The following is a 19,695-nucleotide window of genomic DNA, read 5'->3' as shown; positions in this document are numbered from 1 at the left end:
CCCTCTGTACCAGTTGTCACTGAGTTTGGCCCCGAATTTCTTGCTACAAATTCAAATTGCCCTCTTAATGCCTTAGACCATAGGTAATGGTTAATGCCCACTAAGGGGCATTTTTCACCACATCATCATCATAATGCCCTTTTAAAAATGCCCCTCACTCTTTCCATTATTTTTCTTATTTTATTACTTTCCATTATTATAGAAATGGTTAATGCCCATTTCATTTATTACTTTCCATTATTTTTCTTCTCTTTGGGCATTATTATAGAAATGCCCCTCACTCTTCATGCCCCTATAATGCCCATGAGTAATGGTGTAAGTGCATTATCAAAATCTTTCATGCCCTTATAAAGCCCCATTACATATGGTCTTAGAAGCAGCAAGGTACAAGTTTCACACGTTTTTTCGACTTGAAAAGTGCTCTATATTTGACCCAAAATACTTAAAAAAAATTCATAATAAAACTGCAGACTCCTTAAAGAATCAGGGGCACCAGCAAATGCTCGAGTGTACATTGCAGGTGGTGAGCCATTTGGGGGTAATCGAGCCATTCTGCCATTGAAAACAGAGTTTGAAAATGTGGTGACGAAAGATATGCTGGCTCGAGATGGGGAACTTGGTCCATACAGGAACAGAACCACTATCTTGACAACAATCGACTATGTTTTTTTAGGGGTGTAAACGAGCCGAGCAGCTCGCGAGCTACTCGAGATCGGCTCAAGAAAAAGCTCGAAACGAGCCGAGCCTTATCGAGCTCGAGTCGAGCTTGAGCCTCAAAACAAAGCTCGTTTGTTTATCGAGCCCGAGCTCGAGCCTCACATGTGAAGCTCGTTAGGCTCGTCGAGCCTTAGTGTAAATGAGCCAAGTCGAGCCGAGCTTATTTAAACTTGTATACAACCCGACCTCGAACCTAAAAATAAGCTTATTTAGTAAACGAGCCCAAGCCCGAGCTTTACTTATCGAGCTCGCAAGCCTAAAAAGTCTATTATTTATATTATTTTTATTTAATATACTAATTAATAGATAATAAACGAGCCGAGCCCGAGCCGAGCTCGAGCTTTGAAAACAAAGCTCGAATCGAGCCAAGCTCGAACCCGAGCTCTCATAAGTTAATCGAGCTCGAGCTCGAGCCTGCCGAGCTCAGGCTCGGCTCGGCTCGTTTGCACCCCTATGTTTTTTCATTTAGTGATACTTTCCTGCCTTCTTACAACGGACACATGGCCCAAGCATTGCAGGTTTGTATTCAAGTTATTACCACAAGTTCATGGCTTATGGTTAACTTAACATTCTTTTTGTTTTTCAAGGGTCATCGTGCGTATGTGGGACACCAAAAATACGTAACAATGTCTATGGATTTCATTTTCAGTTTAAGACTTGACAATGATGTTATTGTTGGTAAATTGATGGTAGGTGGTGACAACTGGTACATGTAAGAGGGGAATTTAGGGTTTTGGTTCTTTAAGGGGGTGTTTGGCCTAGCTTTTATTTTTTTTGGCTTATGTTTATATTTTAAAGTAGTTTATGCTTATTTTCTTTCATTTGATAAGCTATTTTTAAGTGTTTGGATTAGCTTATATTCTACAAGTTGATAATTAATCTTTAGTTGTTTGTTAAGTTATTTTGTATTATGGGAAGGGGTATAATATCATTGTGTGTAATGAGTTAATCCACCATTTGAGGGCAAATGAGTAAAAAACCTGTTGGAAGTTTAGTGTGAATGAAAGTCTCAAGTTGGTAATTCACTTTGTCCCACATCGGTGTGGGAGAGAAAAGATAGGCTATATATAAGGAGAAACCTTAATGAAGCCTTTGAAGTCTTATGACATGTTTTACCACAAGTCCTACCCGCGCGCACGCAGGGGGGGGGTGCAAAAAATGGAACCGGATTTAGTTGAACTCGTGTACGCCCGCACGTCCTGCGGACACGAATGCAGCTCCGAAAACCCGGGCTCGCGGGAGACAGTTTTTGCACTCGAGACTGACTAATTATTTTTTAGTCTTTAAAACGGTTGGTCTTAATGGGTCTTTAACTGAAATGATTTTCAGTTTTAATGAGAACCATTTCAGTTTCGAAACCGCTGAGCCATTATGTGAGTTAATTCTCTGCAATGATGAGGCATAAGTTTTGAAACCGACTAGCTTTAATTCTCTGCAATGATGAGGCCAGAATCAGTTATGATCTGTGCCTATAAAACCCAATGCAGACCAACACAGTTTGACACACCGAAATACAATCTCTTCTCTCGATCTCTCTGCAGCATTCTCCGGTTTATTTTTCAGGCAAGTGTTCAAGTCCGGCAGCGCTCGCTGCTGTTTCGAACCGGCGTACCCTGGGAACAGACGGCGAATCTGTTTAAGGGAATTGTGTCAAACACAAGCCCGGTTAAATCGTTTACTGTTTCTTTTTACTTCTATTTGCAATCTTCTCTAACCGCTGTTCTCATCAGTGGTTCTGTTTCAACTTGCCACTGCTTCTAATAGATAGTGGTTGATCAGCGGTTAGACTGATCAGTGCTTAAACTGATCAGTAGTTAAGTTCATCAGTGGTTAGTCAAACTGATCAGTAGTTTATCAACCTGATCAGTGGTTTCTAATCAGTGGATACTAAACAGTGGTTATTTTTTCTAACAAAACCATCTTCTTCAAATAAGCTTATACAAATAAGCTAAATAACCATGTTCCCATAAGCTTCTTAGAATTAGCTTATATAAGCTAATAAGCATAAGCTTAAAAAGCTAAACTAAACACCCATTAGTACTTATTTTGTAAAAATAAGCTAAAAAAGCTATAAGCTTAGATAAAAAAAAAGCTAGGCCAAACACCCCCTAATTTGGGGGAAAATTGGAGAGGATAGTGGAAAAGACATATTTACCCTCATGTGACATGCACATGATCCTATTTAACTAAAAAAATAAACTGGGTTAGGCTCAAAAGACATAGCGTGCAAGATTTTTAAACATTAAGTACAAAACCCGTCAATTTTAAATGTAAAGGACACCGCCCGCAATTTGGTGTAAACATAAAGAACAAAATTTGTAATTTACTCTAAATATCGCTACAGATAAATAAAACTTTTAATGAATAATTCATAAATCGCTCAACAAAAAATTCATATGCATTCACTCGTTTATTAAACAAACGAAAACTAACACAAAGGGATAACTGGATAACCCATGATCGATGCTCAAATTTATTTTACTATTATATACTAGTGAATGAATATCATGCTTGTTTGTATAAATAATAAAATATTACCTACCTATCCTCAATATCCAATCAACCCCAAGGACAATACTGTCATTTCACACTCATAACTCACCTCTCGATCATGGCTGCTCCATCCCCATGGAGATGGCGAATGCATAACTCATCACCAAAACATTCATCCATAATCCCTTCTTCATCCTTCAATTCATCCGTTCATCCTTACATCTTCACTCAAACACAACGATCTTCATTCACCTGCTTCATCTTCCTTCACAATCGACATCCTTCACCGCCGCCGTGTTGCATTGTTAGACCTAATAATGCTAGAACGAAAGTGTACAACAAGCTTCAGATCCGTGAAACTTCCGTCACTGATAATGAAGTTTCTACAAGTAAATACGAGCAATCGTTGAAGAAGAAACAGAATCTGAACTACAAATCGGTGTTATCGAAGCGTTCGTTATGGCGGAAGTTAGTTTCTGCGTCGACGAAAGTCCGTGGAATCCTTTTGCTTAACGTCATTACTTTACTTTATGGTAACGAATTCGTTCCAGTTTCAGTTGATATTTCTCGTGCAATTTGTTATTATGTGTTGATAGTTGTATTGTTGAGAGAGTAGGACTTAGGAGATATGAATATTATATTACTGTTACACCGGTGTATATTGTATTACTGATTTAATGCCTCTAGATCTGATTCAGTAGGTGATGAATTCGTTCCGGTTTCAGTTGATTTTTCCGGTGCAATTTGTTATTATGTGTTGATAGTTGTATTGTTGAGAGTATTAGGAGATATGAGTATTATATTACTGTTACATCAGTGTATATTGTATTACTGATTTAATTCCTCTAGATCTGATTCAGTAGGTAATGAATTCGTTTCAGTTTCAGTTAATTTTTCTTGTGCAATTTATCATTTGTTGTTAGTTGAATTGGTAAGAGTATTAGGTTCTGTTGCATCGGTGTCAATTGTATCACTGATATAATGGCTCGAGATCTAATTCACTAGGTAATGAATTTGTTTCGGTTTCAGTTAATTTAGTTGAATTGGTAAGAGTGTTAGGTGAGATGATATTTCTGTTGCATCAGTGTAAATTGTAATTACTAATTTAATGAGTCGAGATCTGATTTGGTAGCTTCATCGGCTATAGGATTAGCAACTGCTTATTGTAGATTTCAGTTTACTCTTGTGATGTTTATTGACTCACATTATTTATAAGGATGTGACAGATGTGTAGCTTGTGCTATGTTTTTAATATGAACTAGAGTCTAGAGCCTTAGAACTGATAAGAGCATATACTTGCATCAGTTAATTCTTCTGCTGCGTTTTTTTTTTTTTTAATTTGCTGATAGTTGAATTGTTGAGTGTTAGGAGAGATGATATATCTGTTGCATTCGAAATCTGATTCAGTAGCTTCATCGGCTATAGGACTAGCAACTGCATAATGTAGATTTTTCATTTTTATTTACTCCTGTGATGTTCATTGACTAGCAATATTTTTGAGGATGTAATCGCTGTGCAGGTTGTGCTATGTTTGTTATATGAATTTGAGCCTTAGAATTTAGAACTGTTAGAGCATATAGTTACATCACTTAGTTTTATATAGTCTGTTATATTTTTCTGTTACGTCGATTCAGGATCATCCGTATATATATATATGAGGATGCCTTGTATTGTATGATTAAGTTTCTAGTGATCAGATTTCACATACCTCCACTACATTCAAGAACCTTATCTTCTTTGTTTTGAAATCAGTCCTCTTTGACTATTGGTATATTGTTTGGCCTCTTCTGGTGTAAGAAAATGTAAAAATTGTTGAGGGAATTCCATATTTGATTTACCAGCATAGATAAACTACTTGTTCTTAATCACTTGCTTATTGGTTAACTAGCACTGGTCATTGACTTTCAGTTTAACATCTTCAAGCCTGTAAAGCAATTTATTTGAACTTTTATAGCTAGCAACATACCAGTGTTGAAAGAGGTCGAGACAGTTGTCGACCCTTCAGCTTTTTCCGCCGTGAGATTTACCATTGCAGCCATTCCATTTCTCCCATTTGTTTGGAGAGCTCGGGGAGATGTTCGAGCTCTCAACTCAGGATTCGAGTTGGGCTTGTGGGCCAGTCTAGGCTATCTCATGCAGGCTTTTGGACTGCTGACATCTGATGCCGGGCGTGCATCCGTTATCACTATGTTTACCGTAAGAAGCACATGACATAATTTTCAAACTGAACCGTTTCTCAGTAAACACGGTGTGTATTATTATTGGTTTGACCGTTTGACCAAACCAGGTAATTGTGGTTCCGTTAATTGATGGTATGCTAGGAGCCGTGGTTCCTGCGTCTACTTGGTTTGGAGCTCTGATGTCCATTGTTGGTGTAGGAATGATGGAATGCAGTGGCTCGCCTCCATGTGTAAGCTATATATATCTACGAAAGTAAGTCGTTTTGTTTGTCATTGGTAAATGATGTTTGTGTTAAATCGATTTTTCAGGTTGGTGATTTGTTCAACTTTTTAAGCGCCTTATTCTTTGGCATACACATGCTAAGAACCGAACATATATCAAGAAAAACAGACAAAGCAAACTTCTTGCCGGTCCTTGGATACGAGGTCCATTAAGTCATTCATATTTATAAGTTCTGCTTCCATAATTCGGTACCCTCAGTCAGGATTAGATCCATTGGGCTTAGGCCCGTTTATGATTAGCCGATTAATGATTTGTCCATTAAGTTTAAGCCCCATTTTGCAGGGAAGTGATTGGTCTTAAACCTAACGGGCCAATCATTAATGGGCTAATCGTTAGTGGCCTGAGCCCAATGGACCTTGCCCAAATTGTGGGTACTGTCTACATTAGAGGTGCACAAATCGGTTATTTTGAGAAACCGGTGAGCAGGTGGTTGATTTTCAAAAAACAAAAAACCGGTTACTGCTTTAACCGGTTCAGTTAATAACCGGGTTTTATCATTTTTTACGGTTATTCACTTTAACCGGTTTTGTTCTACTTTTTCGATTTTTTTCGGTTAATTGGTTAAAAATCGACTCCTTCTAAAAAATCCCTAACCAGTTAAGAACCTACGGTTAAAAAGCCACTAATCGGTTACTCCTCAATCGGTTATTAACAGGTTGTTTTGTGCACCTCTAGTCTACAATGGAAATCTTAGGACAATTTTCTGATAATTATTTTTTTCTATTTTCTTTTAATAACTTGAGTAACTCACAGGTGTGTGTTGTTGCTTTATCATCTATAATTTGGCATTTAATTGGATGTGTAATTGACGGTAACCTAGAGTATCATCCATCATCTTGGACATTGGAGATGTTTGTGAACGAGATCATGAAGTTCCCTTGGATACCCGCTTTATATACCGGGGTGTTTTCAACTGGACTATGCTTGTGGATTGAGGTAAGTTAACATTAACATAATTTATGTTATCATGCTTTATTGGTTCCTGCATCTTGAGCTTAATATATAGCAACCAATTGAAACAGATGACGTCAATGCGTGATGTATCAGCCACAGAAACCGCAATTGTTTACGGGTTGGAGCCAGTTTGGGGTGCTGGTTTTGCATGGTTTTTCCTTGGTGAACGATGGGGTGTCTCTGGATGGTTTGGCGCCGCTCTTGTTCTAGGTGATCAAGAAGTTTATCTTTATTTATTTTTAATTATTATTGTTGTTCTACTTCATTTTTGAAGTGAAATAATAATTAAAATGTATGATCTTTGTAGGTGGAAGTTTAATGGTGCAGATAATCGGAGCATCATCATCTTCAAGTTCATCGGTAAAATGTAATATGAAAGAGGTTGTTTCAGATAGACAAAATGAGGTTTCTGCAGTTTCACTTGTCTCCACAAAAGATGTAAAAGATTTAATAATAAAGAAGTAATTCTAGTTCACATTTAAAATCTGATTTTGGTCTTAATTTAAGATCGGGGTGATGAGTAACATATTAAATAGATCCAGAAGTGTGTTAAATTAAGTTTTAACATGGAAAAGACTGCATTACCAGTTACTGGAGTGATCTCTTCGTAACCATTGACATATAATGCATTAATGCGATTCATTTTTGTAGTAGTGTATTAGCCTCAAGTGTTCTATTTGTTGGGTGATATTGGCAACGCCTTTAAAGTACAAATAACGTGTTTTGGATACCCACTGTTTAGTTTAATTTACATATAGATCGACGATATGTAATTTACATTATGTTGGTCTAAGTCGAACTATGCTTCTTTGCGTGCTATTGCTCGCGATTAATCTCAACGTTTTATTATCTTTTGTTCTTGTGGTCGTTTGTCTTTTACATAGACTCCTATATTTCGTCCAATCACTTATCTTAATTTTTTAATAGAATGCCAAATTAACATATTCCTAAATACTTCTATACCTTTACCTTGCAAGATATGTACCCCACCTCTTGGTTAGAGAGGAGATACCTGTAATCGAGCCGAGTCAAGCCTAGCAAGGTTGAGCTCGAGCTTAAACTAGCTAGCTCAACTCGACTCATTTATCTTATAGAGCTGGAAAAGTTGAGCTCCAGCTCAGCTCGTAAAATGTTCGAGCCAACTCAAGCCAAATCGAGTCGGCTTGTTATTTTGTTTATTTATTTTTATTCTATTACAAATATTGATAGCATAAAAAGACAAAAAAAATTTTACACGTATATCTATATGTATTATTTTTATTTTACTAATATTTCAAAAACCGAAAGGCACACTAAAAATAGTATATGTATAATTTTTGTTTATTTTCCTATATTTTCATATGTTGTTAATGAATTACCTTAAAAGTTTTATATGTATAATTTTTGTTTATTTTTATATATTTTTATATGTTATTAATTAATTAACTTAAAATGTTAACACTTCAAGTCTTCAACCCATTCCACATTTTTTTTATTTTAATACATTTATAATTAATATTTAATCTATATAAAATAAAATAATTCGAGCCGGCTTGCGAGCTCAAGTGCCGAGCCAGGCCTAGCTCACGGATGGTTTCAAATCGAGCCAAGTCAAGCAAGCTTGTTTACAACCGAGCTTTTTTCGAGCCGAATTTTTTTTCGAGCGAGCTTCGAGCGAATCGCAAGCTACGAGCTTTTTTAACACCCCTACGAAACACATATAATATTCATTAAGTTACTATAAACTAAGAGCAAGTACTCATTAATTTATTAAACTAAGAGCAAGTTATGTCTATATAAAGCCAAATGAGGACATAACTATTCGCCGCATTCACTTCTCTTGTTTCTTTCTTTGATATAAATCCAATTCTCTTGTTTGTTTCTTTGATAAATCAAGAAAGATGACTCTAAGTGGTACACTTGTTAAGCAAGTTACTATCAAATCGGATGGCGACGTGTTCCACGAAACATTTAGATATAGAACACACCATATATCCAAAATGCGCCCCGATAACATAAAAGGTGTTGAACTTCATGATGGCGAACGGGGCATTGTTGGATCTATTTTAGTCTGGAACTTTTTCCATGGTAAGTCACGTCTTTTAAGTGTCACAAAATTTTCAGACAAAGAATTTATTGAAAGCCCCTTGTTTTGTAGTGCTATTTAATATTTAATTATCTATAACACATTTTTATCTTTTACACGACAGATGGGAAGCTAAAGGTGGCGAAGGAAGTGATAGAAGCTATCGACGAGGAGAAAAAGTTAGCGCGCTTCAAAGTGATAGGAAGCGATATATTGGAGGCTTACAAAACTTTTTCAATCACACTTCACGTAGAGACGCATGGAGACGAGAACCTGGTGACGTGGACCTTCTATTACGAGAAGCTGAATGAGAATATTCGAGATCCAGACAGTTTGATGGAGTTGTGCATCAACGAACATCCTTTGCAACCGTCGTATTGTAATGCAAGAAGGAACACGGATAACAAATTTCAGATCCTAGAAATTTCGGACAATGACCATGTTTGTGCGAGTAAACATTGGCATTCGTCGAAGAAGACACCGAATTCTTTGTTAACAAGGCTTGCGTTATGGCGAAAGTCAACGAAAGTCAAGGGCATCCTTTTGCTTAACATGATTACCTTACTTTACGGTAATGAATTCAATTCTAAATCTCAGTTAATTTTTGCAAGTGCATTCTTTTATATGTTGATAATATGATATAATACACACACTTGTTTCATAATTTTATTGGGAAACATTGTTGACATGGTTCATATACCTTTTTTGGTATTAAAAAGGTCAAAGCTAGAATTTTGTGTTTATTTGATGGGAAAATTACCAAAATGTTACTTGACCAATCAAAATTACCAAAATGTCACCCTCCTGTGTCCTTGGATGGACTCCTGCGACATGGGATGCGTCCGTCTGTCAACTTGAAGAGTGCATGAACGAGGAGCTTACACGTGTCCGACAAAGGTGATGCGTCAACGGCGGACTACTCCCGTGTACTTGGCAGACTCCTCCCATTGTACTTGGCAGACTCCCATGTACTTGGCCGACTCCTCCTATTGTATGATATTTTATTTAGATTCATGCAGTTTTATAGTAAAATAATATATCGAATTCGCAGCTGATGAAGTTTTGACTTCTCTCTTTCTTTTTTTCTTTTCTTTTTTTTTTTTACAATTTTGAGTGAATCATTTCAATTTTCAATTCTCTTCACTTTTTTTAACCAACATGTTACCTGTTAACTTCAAATTCTAATTTAAACAAATTTCTCAAACCAAACGGGTAGGATTTTTAAATGGTTATGATCGTAGGTTGACGGGTTGAATTTCTGAAGACGAAAATAGAAAGAAATTTAAACAAATTTCTCAAACCTACCATATGAAAAAAAAAAAAAAAAAAATTAGATCACTAAATTGAATTCTTTTAAAACGTTCTAATTTTTCAAGTTATGGTTTCTTTGACATGTCCTAATTCAAATTCATTTAACAGATTGTAGGCCTTTTTAATTTTTCTAAACACTGTTTTATATTATTATATTATTTAAAAAAGAAAAAAAAATTAATATTTTTTTAAACGGTGCGGGATTCTTATAAGTTCGTATATTTCTAATTCAAGTTACTCATATCTATTCACAAAAACTATTCTAAAACTTCTCTTGATAGTTTGATAGTTTTTAAAGTTGAACCATTCATGAACATGCTTGAGCACCGGGTCTAGTTATTAAGAACTATTCATGAACATCAGCTGTTCGTAATCGATTCGTAGTAGACCCTGAAATCAATGACGGACCCAATTTTTTTTTTCTTTTGAGGAGGCAATTGGAGGACTTAACCTAGCTTTAGAGCCCCCCCTTTAGCGGACCCAATTCACGTTTAAGACCTTTGGTTCAATCAAAACATTCGTTTTGCAACACGCTATTAGAATCTAAGATTGCATAATAATCTTAAAAAAATTTAGTACTTGATTAACTTTATACTACAAAGTCTATTTTCCAAGATTTCAAATGCAAGATTGTAACAACAAACTCAAATAAAACTCAATTTGAATAGCGGCCACATCTCGTCGCCATTACCTTTTGCTCCATAAATTGCCACCTTTAGTGGCGACAACTGTCGCCGCTATTGCCCCGTTTTCTTCTAGTACTAGTCCTACAAAAAAGTTCTAACAAACTCCTAACTGATAGAACAATACATGATAAACTCAAATATGTGATAATAATACTCTAGTTTATGATAACGATATCATCATCATCATCATACTCAGTACATCTCATCAATAGCAAAGCTAAGGTAGGGTCTGAGGAGGGTAGATGTAGACAACCTTACCTCTACCCCGTAGGAATAGAGAGGCTGCTTCCAGTGAGACCCCCGGCTCGATTGTAGTTTTATATCAAGCCTTGGACCTAAGACACATATCACTCAAACAATCGGGACATAGACTGGTTGGTGCATGTACCCCCGTGTCTTTCAGCTATCAACGTCACCACATGATGCATGATTAACCATCCGCCGCTTTTAACGTTATTATCACAAAATTAGTACAATAACGTTAAAGTTAGTACCATTTCACTTTTGCCCCCCCGAGCGCCCACACATATATACGTTATATGTGCACACCGCAAGCGGGGCATCCGAATATATGATAACGATACAACCGAATATATGGGTAATAATAGTAAAGATGCTAAGGAAATTCCAAATCTGATTTACCACCATAGACAATATACCTGCTCTTAGTTACTTTCTTAATAGATTAATTTGCACTAGTAGTTGACTTTCCAGAGAAGATCTTCAAGTCTGTAAGATAATTTCTTTTAAATTTTGTAGCTAGTAACATACCAGTGTTGAAAGAGGCTGAGACAGTAGTAGACCCTTCAGCTTTTGGTGCTGTGAGATTCACTATTTTAGCCATTGCATTTCTTCCATTTACATGGAGAGCTCAAGGTGATCATGTCCAAGCTCTCAATTCAGGAATTGAGTTGGGGTTGTGGGCTAGTTTAGGCTATCTCATGCAGGCTTTGGGACTACTCACATCCGATGCCGGGCGTGCAGCCTTTATCTCGGTGTTTACTGTAAGAATTATCCAATGATATGACTTCTAAATTGAACCATTTTTCTCAGAAAACATGATGTAACTATTGATATGACCAAACCAGGTAATTGTGGTTCCGTTGATTGATGGTATGCTTGGAGCAGTGGTTCCAGCCTCTACATGGTTTGGAGCTCTGATGTCCATTGTTGGTGTAGGAATGATGGAATGCAGTGGCTTGCCTCCATGTGTGAGCATTATATATATTGGGTGGGGTTTTAGAGTGAACACTAGTGTATATATAAACTGAGTGAACAAATCACTTTTGTATTAATAATCAAAGGCTATGATTGGTTCACTAGTGTTTACAAACAAGGGGGCTATTTACAAATGAACCTACCCTATTTATATATCTATAGGGTTAAGGTAAATGTTGGTTCAGTTCTGTTTGTGCATGAAGGAAAACAATATAAACATACCTGTCACAGCAGATAGTGCAGAGGAGAATCCAGTAATGGAGTTCGACATGCCTGTCATCTTGATCTGGTTCCTCCTTAGGGTGCTGACTGATGATGGGGACTTAGAAAACCGAAAAGGGTATCGGTTATGGAGAGGAGGTTTCGTGATGATGTTATGGCTAATGGGGTGTGTGAATTGTGTAACTGAGTAACCCCTAAACCTCCACATAACTCTTCTTATATAAGCACCCAGGAGGAAACCTAATTAGTTACTAAGGGTAATATGGTCCATCAACAATTACCAACTAATTAAATAATAGGTTCTAATATATTTTGATCTCTATAATGTAAATGATTATGATGGCTATAGATTAAATATTAATACGTAATATATTTAATCTTACATTCTCCCACTTAGCCGAGTAATCATTTACTATGAGTATTAGATAAGCCTGATCAGGAGTTAACACTCATTTTAGCCTTAAACAAGTACTATAGCAGAAAAATACAGCCGTTGAATCATTATGCGACTCAGGACCCCCATTAATCATACTATAGCCTTAATTTAAAACCTAATCATCATGATCAAAATACGCGTAAGCCCTTTGTTTGATTTGTAACTTTTATTTGTCTATATGCCATTATACCGGTTGAACATATTCTAACAGACATACAAAATCAAACTTGAGGAAAATTAACTAATACTTAGTCATTCATAGTACGATATGCAATTGCGCACGACTATTAATTAATACCCGTCTATGAGCTCTCTTAATAAGACTTATGGGTAATAGCCCTTCAGTTATAGGATCCTTTAAGCATATCATGAATGTATTCGATACAAAACTTCGTTTCCTCAATTCGTTCATAAACGAATAATTAATTGCGTATCGAAACTTAATGCAGCACCTCTTGAACTGTTACTGTTCAAGGAGTTATGGTAGCTGACTAAATGGAATTTCTTCTTGATTGAAGTATTCCATCTCCACCTCGGGCACCTGGAACGAGATGCCATCTCCGCTTTTGAAGGGCTTTATTCTTGAACTCGAAAGGGGGCGATCCCAGACCTACACCCGACTAAATGGAATTTCTTCTTGATTGAAGTATTCCATCAAAGCCCGATCTCTGTCACTGTAAATGCTGGCTTCCTAAGCAATGAACGACGAATTCGTCTCTTCGTGAGACAGTTCGGGGGATGGGAGCCGAAAAAAGAAGCCTTTTCTGCCCGCACTACTACTTACGTCATTTCTTGCGGGCTGAGGCGAAAGGGCGCTTTGGGACCGATTTAAAGCAGTTTCGCCCCTTCGTAAAACTAAAAATTGATTAAGAGAAGGCGAATACCGATCAAAAGGTTTGGTATCCTTGTCCTACTCCTATTCTACGGTATTCAAAAAATCGGCATGTCTTAATGCCTTTGACCGGGGAATATCCCCCGCAGCAAAAACGAATAATGAAATAAGAGAAGAAAGGTTTTGGCATAAGCTCACACGGCATAGGGTTCAAAGGGCTTTTCTACTCATAAACTCAGGGGTCGGATTTCCACTTCTTTCGGGCACTTTCTTTATATTAGTTTCGTCTAACTATCGCAGGTTCGGATGATTGATTCGCCCGAACTCCAATTTGTTCTGGGTTAAGTCCCATACGTATTTGCCTTACTTCTTCGATCCGGGAAGACAACCCAAGCTAGAGAAGTAAGACTTCATTTTGGCTTTCCTTGATCAACAGGCCGTCAATCCTTTCTTCGACCTCAAGAGATTGAACAAAGAAGCCCCATTGATTGGATATGGTTCCATCTCCCAGTGGTGAGCAAACAACAGCCCCCCGATCAGCTAAGCTAGAGAGCAGATATCCTACTCGTTCTTGCATTACGCGCCTGAACGAACAGAACGCACAATGCCTCTGATTTATACGAAACACTGAGAGAACCAAATCAAATCAAAGAAAGGTGTGGGAGATTCTTTTCGTCGTTTTCATTCGTGCCCCATCCTCCAATGGTGCATTCACTCCCGCCCTTAAGAGTTATTGCTTCAAGTTAACTTGCCTTGCTAATGCTAGCTTGCCTTCTATTATTACTGTCCAGAGCGGGGAAGAAGCACTACTGAAGGTCATTACTGTGAAAGACCGTCTTATCGATCTTTCTTTTGAAAAGGCCTATAGAAAGCCCGCGAGTTCTTCCTCCTTGATTCGTTCGTTGGTCACTCACTCTCTTTAGAGTCGTTTAACACCCAGACTTTCAGGAAAGACAAGAGGGAAGGTTTCTTTATCACAGTCACCGAGACCGAAGCGGAGGGGGGGATCTTGGTTTAGCCATTCACTATCGAAGCGAAAGTCAAGCCACCAACCATCGAACCGATATTGATTGACCTACTTGAAATCCATAACGGACTTTAAGAGAGGATGAACATTCCCGTTCTATAGGTAGCACTGCCCCTACTAGAGAAGGGTGAGGGCCCACTTCCGTACTTCTGATCTGCTAGCACTGTGAATTACCTTAGACCTACGCAGCAGGAACGAGATGGAGCACCTACTCTACTGGTCGTCTGCTCTCTCGAGGTCGTCCTTATCTAGGTACAAAAAGGACATTACGGGATATCTCCAAAATTCGATGTACTTCGTGCAGGACACATCTCATGTTTGCCGAATCTAAAAACCATCGCCTTTGCATCCAAACACTTCACGGCGGCATATATATGAGAAAACATATATATTCCTTTAGTCTTTTCAACGGTACTTGAAAAGACGTTCACTTAGTTAATTCTTTTATCGTAAACTATCGGATCGAGTATTACTTAGATGTGAAACTTGCGGACCTCATTGGTTGTGATATTGATCTTACGGGGGGAACGAAATCAAAGAATATATAGACTGACTTGTAGAGACCCTCTATGTAGTTGTCTATCTAGGGTGATCGATCTACATCTTTCCCCATAGCCCTGGGGCTGTGTCTCGATCTCCTATGTGCGAAATCTAAGGGACTTGTTCCTATGGATATTCCCCTTGGTCTAATTCCACGCCTTATGACGAAAGGGGAGTCGGCGTGGCGTAAAGTGAAGATTGGGGGAAGTAGAGAAAAATTCCCTTCTGGGGTATTCCGAAGGTGTAACCTAGGCAACAAAAAAGGGGCCCGATACTTCAACTAGAGGAGCGACCTGTTGGTTCACCAAACCCCGACTCAGCGTCACACGTTCTCCAGGTCCGAAGGGATCCAGTGCCCAACTACCGACTCCTCCCGGAATTGCGTTATCGGAGCCGAGCCAGGAATGGCCGTTAGTGGACACCCACCTTCACCGGTTAGAGAGGCCCTCTTTAATACATTAAGAAAAGATGTTCACAGGGGCCAGAAAGACTCGGTCATAGGAACTTAGACCACCTACGCGCTGGTGAAAACCACCTCGACCGGATCAGAGTAAACAACAATGTCGAATCAGGCCGCCCCTTGCCTTGAAAGAATTCACACGCGGCCACCAGCTTTCCCAAAATAAGGGGGGATCTGCTGCTTACTGCTCACGGAAACATCCGACCTATACTATAAGTCGTCCGCCTATTTTTCTGATCTCCTTTCCTTCTATTCATCAGATTTTTGGCTTTGACCCATTCAAGGTGAAAAATGGGGTTGATGATGTTGGCTAAAAAAGAGGGAGAGAGGAGAGCCTTGGGGTACGCTCACTTCTGCATTTTTGTTTAGGTTCTCGAGATTCTCAATCGCTTTTTTTAGTGGGGAGGAAGAGTGCGTGAATGACGATTCTCAGACGAGGGAATCGTTCCTCTCTAAATAAAAAGAAGCTAGTTCTCTTGATAGAGCTTTCACGTCTGCGCATATCATTTTGATTTTCTGTCTCGTACGAATCAAAGGCGATCTTTCTATTATTACCAGAGAAATCGGTGCCCAAGAGAGGGGCATATATATCCGGATAGAGGATAGTCTAGATCTTGATTCACTATTTCCATTTTTGATTTTCTGTCTCGTACGAAGCAATGGGGGGCAAGCTATGACGGCAGGATGTGACCTTGCCTTTCGCCCTGCTACCGCCGTTCTAAGTTCTTCTGACTAAACGAAGTTAAGACTAAAGTTTCGGAACTGAAGTTTGCAGCTTTTTTCAGCAAAGCTTAGTAAAAATCCGTCCTTCGGCTACCTTGGATCAAGGGTAGAGATAGGAAGTAAGTCAAAGGTAGATCAACAAAAGTCTTAGTATGGGAAGAGTCAGAGCGAGGGGAGAGACTTTCTAAACGAAGGTTAGTCTAAGTAAGGAAATGGGCACTCTGCTCACATCGAAGTAACTGCTGTCTCCCTTATGGTCGACGTTCTCTCCTCCCATCCTCTCCTCTCCCTACCGGTCGCCGAATAGAACTCTTCTTTGCCGTTCTGGTTGGCTTAGGGCGGTCGAACTCTCCCCTCCTCTCCTTAACAGTCGAGTGATTTCTCATTCTCTCTCCCTCTTTCTATAGATAAGCGGGTTCTTCGATCATTCTAATGAAATAGGTTCGTTAAAGCCAATTGATCGAATTCTGTTTTAGATTCCTATTCCACTCCAACCGGTGCAGAACTCTTAACCTTTCTAGGACCCTCTCTACGGCAAGGTGCTGCTCTACTCTTTCCACTTGCTCCCTCGTGTATAGCGGTTGAGTTCTTCGCCTCACGGTTTGGCTACCCATCGTCATTCCCTCTCTGTCTAAAGTGAGAGGGGTTCTCTGCGCACAGTGTAAGATTCCGGTCTCGTAGGCAGCAGCATTCGTGCTTGCCTTTGCCGTGATTGTCCGTTGTTCCCTTGGTGCGCTGTCATTGACGGTGTAAATCTGTTCGTTCGAGAAAACATGTTGATCTCTTTCCATATCCTATCCCCGGTTGTTGCCCTATCAAGATGTGTCCCTTCCTTTGACCCCTTTTCCGATTTATTAGTGCTGTCCCCCTTGCGTTCCCTCCCTTTGTGAAGAATTCCATTTCCCTTTTTCTCCACTCTTCTTTCTTCCTTTCTTATTCTCCTGTTGGAAGTACCTAATCTGCTTTTTGAAATCTTTCCTTTCTTATACAAGATTCTAAGGTCCTTCCCCTGTATATAAGTCTGTGCGATTCTCTTTTAGCTTGCTGTTCAGTGGAGCGCTAGCCCGCTCTTCAGTGGTCGCTGTCGCTTGATTCTCCTATTCAACAATAACACTTGGAATAGGAAAGCTCCCGAAGTCTCAATCGAAAACTGGCGCCGTGAAGTGACTATAGCAGCGATCGATGGCTTGTCATTCGCGCGTTGAGCACGACTAGTTGAACTTGAAAGAGATTCTTGCTCCCGGAACTCCTTCGAAGCGTAGAGGGGCGGAATACGAGAGAGAGTAGCTCGACTGAAAGGCGCGACTTGCCAGGCTTGAACTGGCTGCAAATCTTTCGATTTACTTTTCCGTAGGAGTCGCTTTGGTCACGCAGTTCGGTTCGGGTTCTTTATCCCCTATCCTACATCTGCGAGTCATTAGACTAGATTCTTTTTTTATCCACGACACTACTTTTGATTTATAGTAAATGATTCCCTCGGCGAACCCTCTGGAGGGGGGCGGAATTCTCAATTCCAAAATCTTGAATGGTTCCCCAGAGCCTCTGATAGTTGCGGACTGTGAACCGCTCCCCAGAAAAGATTTGTTGCCGTATCTCGAGCCAATTCCGCACCAAATTAGCCCGGTGGTACCCTTGGGCTAATAGGTACTTCTCTATTTCCCTCTCGACCAAGATTTGATAGTCTATAATTTGCGTCATAACCTGCGGACTAAGCGGCCGGATATTTAGTTGATTCCGCAGATCCAAGCGGGTCCGGAGAGCTCTTCGGCGGACCTCGTCTGCCCATAAGGGTTCCGGGTCGATAGCCGCCGGAATCTGCTGCGGTTCCGCTATAACCGGACCCACTTGCCCATTTTGTTGCCAAGCATAGGGGGCAGGGGGTTCCGCAAAGAACCCGGAGGTATCGATGGGGGGAGTCTCTGGATTCCCAGAACAAAATGCCAATGACGGCAGGGGAAGGAAGATTCCCAACAGAAAGATAAATAGGAAATCAGGGGTTTCCCACCTTGGTTTTAACCAACCTTTTTTTTGTAACATATTATGACCAGGTACAGCATCACATTTTACACCTGAGGAAGGTACAGCCCAACTATGAAGTACATCAGCAGATGTTACAATAATACGTAGATGACTTTTGGCTGGTACAACCACTCGATTGTCCACTTCTAATAAACGTAATTGACCCAATTCTAGATCATCTTCTGGAATCGTATAACTGTCAAAAGTGAGTGACTGTTCATCGGAAATAATAAAGAGATACAGAGTATTACTATAAATAAACAACCAATAGATAGAATTAAATAGGCAGAAAGAAGCAATGAAAAAAAAATTCAAGGACCATGCAGCTCCCGCCAAAGCAAGAAAAGCAGCAATGATAGCAGTTAAAGTTCTGATGAACTCCCTAAACATGAGTTGGTTTTTCTGTCCTTATTCATTATTTCATTTACGCCGAAATATTGCGCTAGGTTACTTTCGATCTCACATTCCCCCCGTACTACTTCTCAACCTTCTGTGAACATTTCTTCCTTTAAGCGTAAAACTTCAGATTTTAAGGCCTTTCCACTGCATAAAAAAAACTTGAATGAGATCTACGAAATGATCGACTCAAATAGATGGTTATCATAAGCTATTTCTTTTCCTCCTCTTCCAGTTCTATTAATAAAAAGGCCATCATGGACCAAGATCCAAAGGGATCAATCTTTTACACCGATGTATCGTACTCTCTCGACCAGGTCATCATAAGAAATGCAATGCAAAATCTTTCCGAAGTGTTATAAAGAGGGAAGGCGCGCTACAACTAACATAACAGCCTCTTCCTTGCCCCCCTAAGAATCCAAGGGTGACCTTTGGATGTTGTCGTGACACTTTGGTTACGAAGGTTATCGGGGTCTAGGTTTATGGATGGATTCAGTAATCGAAAGTCCCTCCAACTCAATCAATATCAACAACATGTCGTGACCGGTTAGGCTTGGTTGATTTTGTCAGAAAAGAAAGTAGGTTTCGGGGGTTCATTGATTAGTACACCCCCGGTGCTGGTAAGGTCGGGACCGTGGTCGTACGTCTCCGGTTTGCCGGCCTATCTTCTTTCTGAGATTGACCAGGCAGCTGGGTTGGTTTGGCTATTCTTTTCTATTGAAAAGGAGTCAGCTGTCTGCGCGAGTCATCTTCTTCTAGGCTCCGCTGGACGACACGGCATTCTCGTTTAAATAAATAGATGTCGGCCGTACTTGTGATGGTTCCCAAGGATCCAATATGACCACTTCACTTAGGTCTACGTTGCCACGATATTGTTCTATGGAAGCGGGCGGGCTGTTAGAAGTTCGGCCCGCTTTTTTTGTGTCGTAGGGGAGGGATTGACCTTTCTAACGCATATTCAGTCGTACCGGCATGGCCCCACTTATTTATTTTCGATCGGAGCATCCAGCAGCGCAACCCGGTTCTACTTGACTAAGCCCGTGCTCGTCCAAGGAGGGAGTTTGCTTTACCCAACCCCCTTTTTGATAACAAGGCAGAAAGCCCCGACCTGACATTCATTAGTTTCGAATGAA

General features: G+C 39.6%; 1 protein-coding gene and 1 pseudogene across 1 annotated transcript; both read left to right on the top strand.

Annotated features, from left to right (window-relative positions):
- The first annotated feature begins 3,253 nt into the window (after positions 1 to 3,253).
- Positions 3,254 to 7,218, top strand: LOC110871935. Its single transcript, XM_022120696.2, has 7 exons — positions 3,254 to 3,743; positions 5,165 to 5,406; positions 5,498 to 5,620; positions 5,700 to 5,816; positions 6,427 to 6,609; positions 6,696 to 6,837; positions 6,935 to 7,218. The coding sequence occupies exons 1-7, from the start codon at positions 3,329 to 3,331 to the stop codon at positions 7,090 to 7,092; spliced, it is 1,380 nt and encodes a 459-aa protein (XP_021976388.1). The 5' UTR covers positions 3,254 to 3,328; the 3' UTR covers positions 7,093 to 7,218.
- Positions 7,219 to 8,507: 1,289 nt separating this feature from the next.
- LOC110869499 overlaps positions 8,508 to 19,695 on the top strand; it is a 62,940-nt pseudogene continuing 51,752 nt past the window's right edge.

The sequence above is a fragment of the Helianthus annuus genome, chromosome 8 (genome assembly GCF_002127325.2).
Source record: "Helianthus annuus cultivar XRQ/B chromosome 8, HanXRQr2.0-SUNRISE, whole genome shotgun sequence".
Taxonomy (NCBI): Eukaryota; Viridiplantae; Streptophyta; class Magnoliopsida; order Asterales; family Asteraceae; genus Helianthus; species Helianthus annuus.
This window is presented reverse-complemented; position numbering and strand designations above follow the sequence as displayed.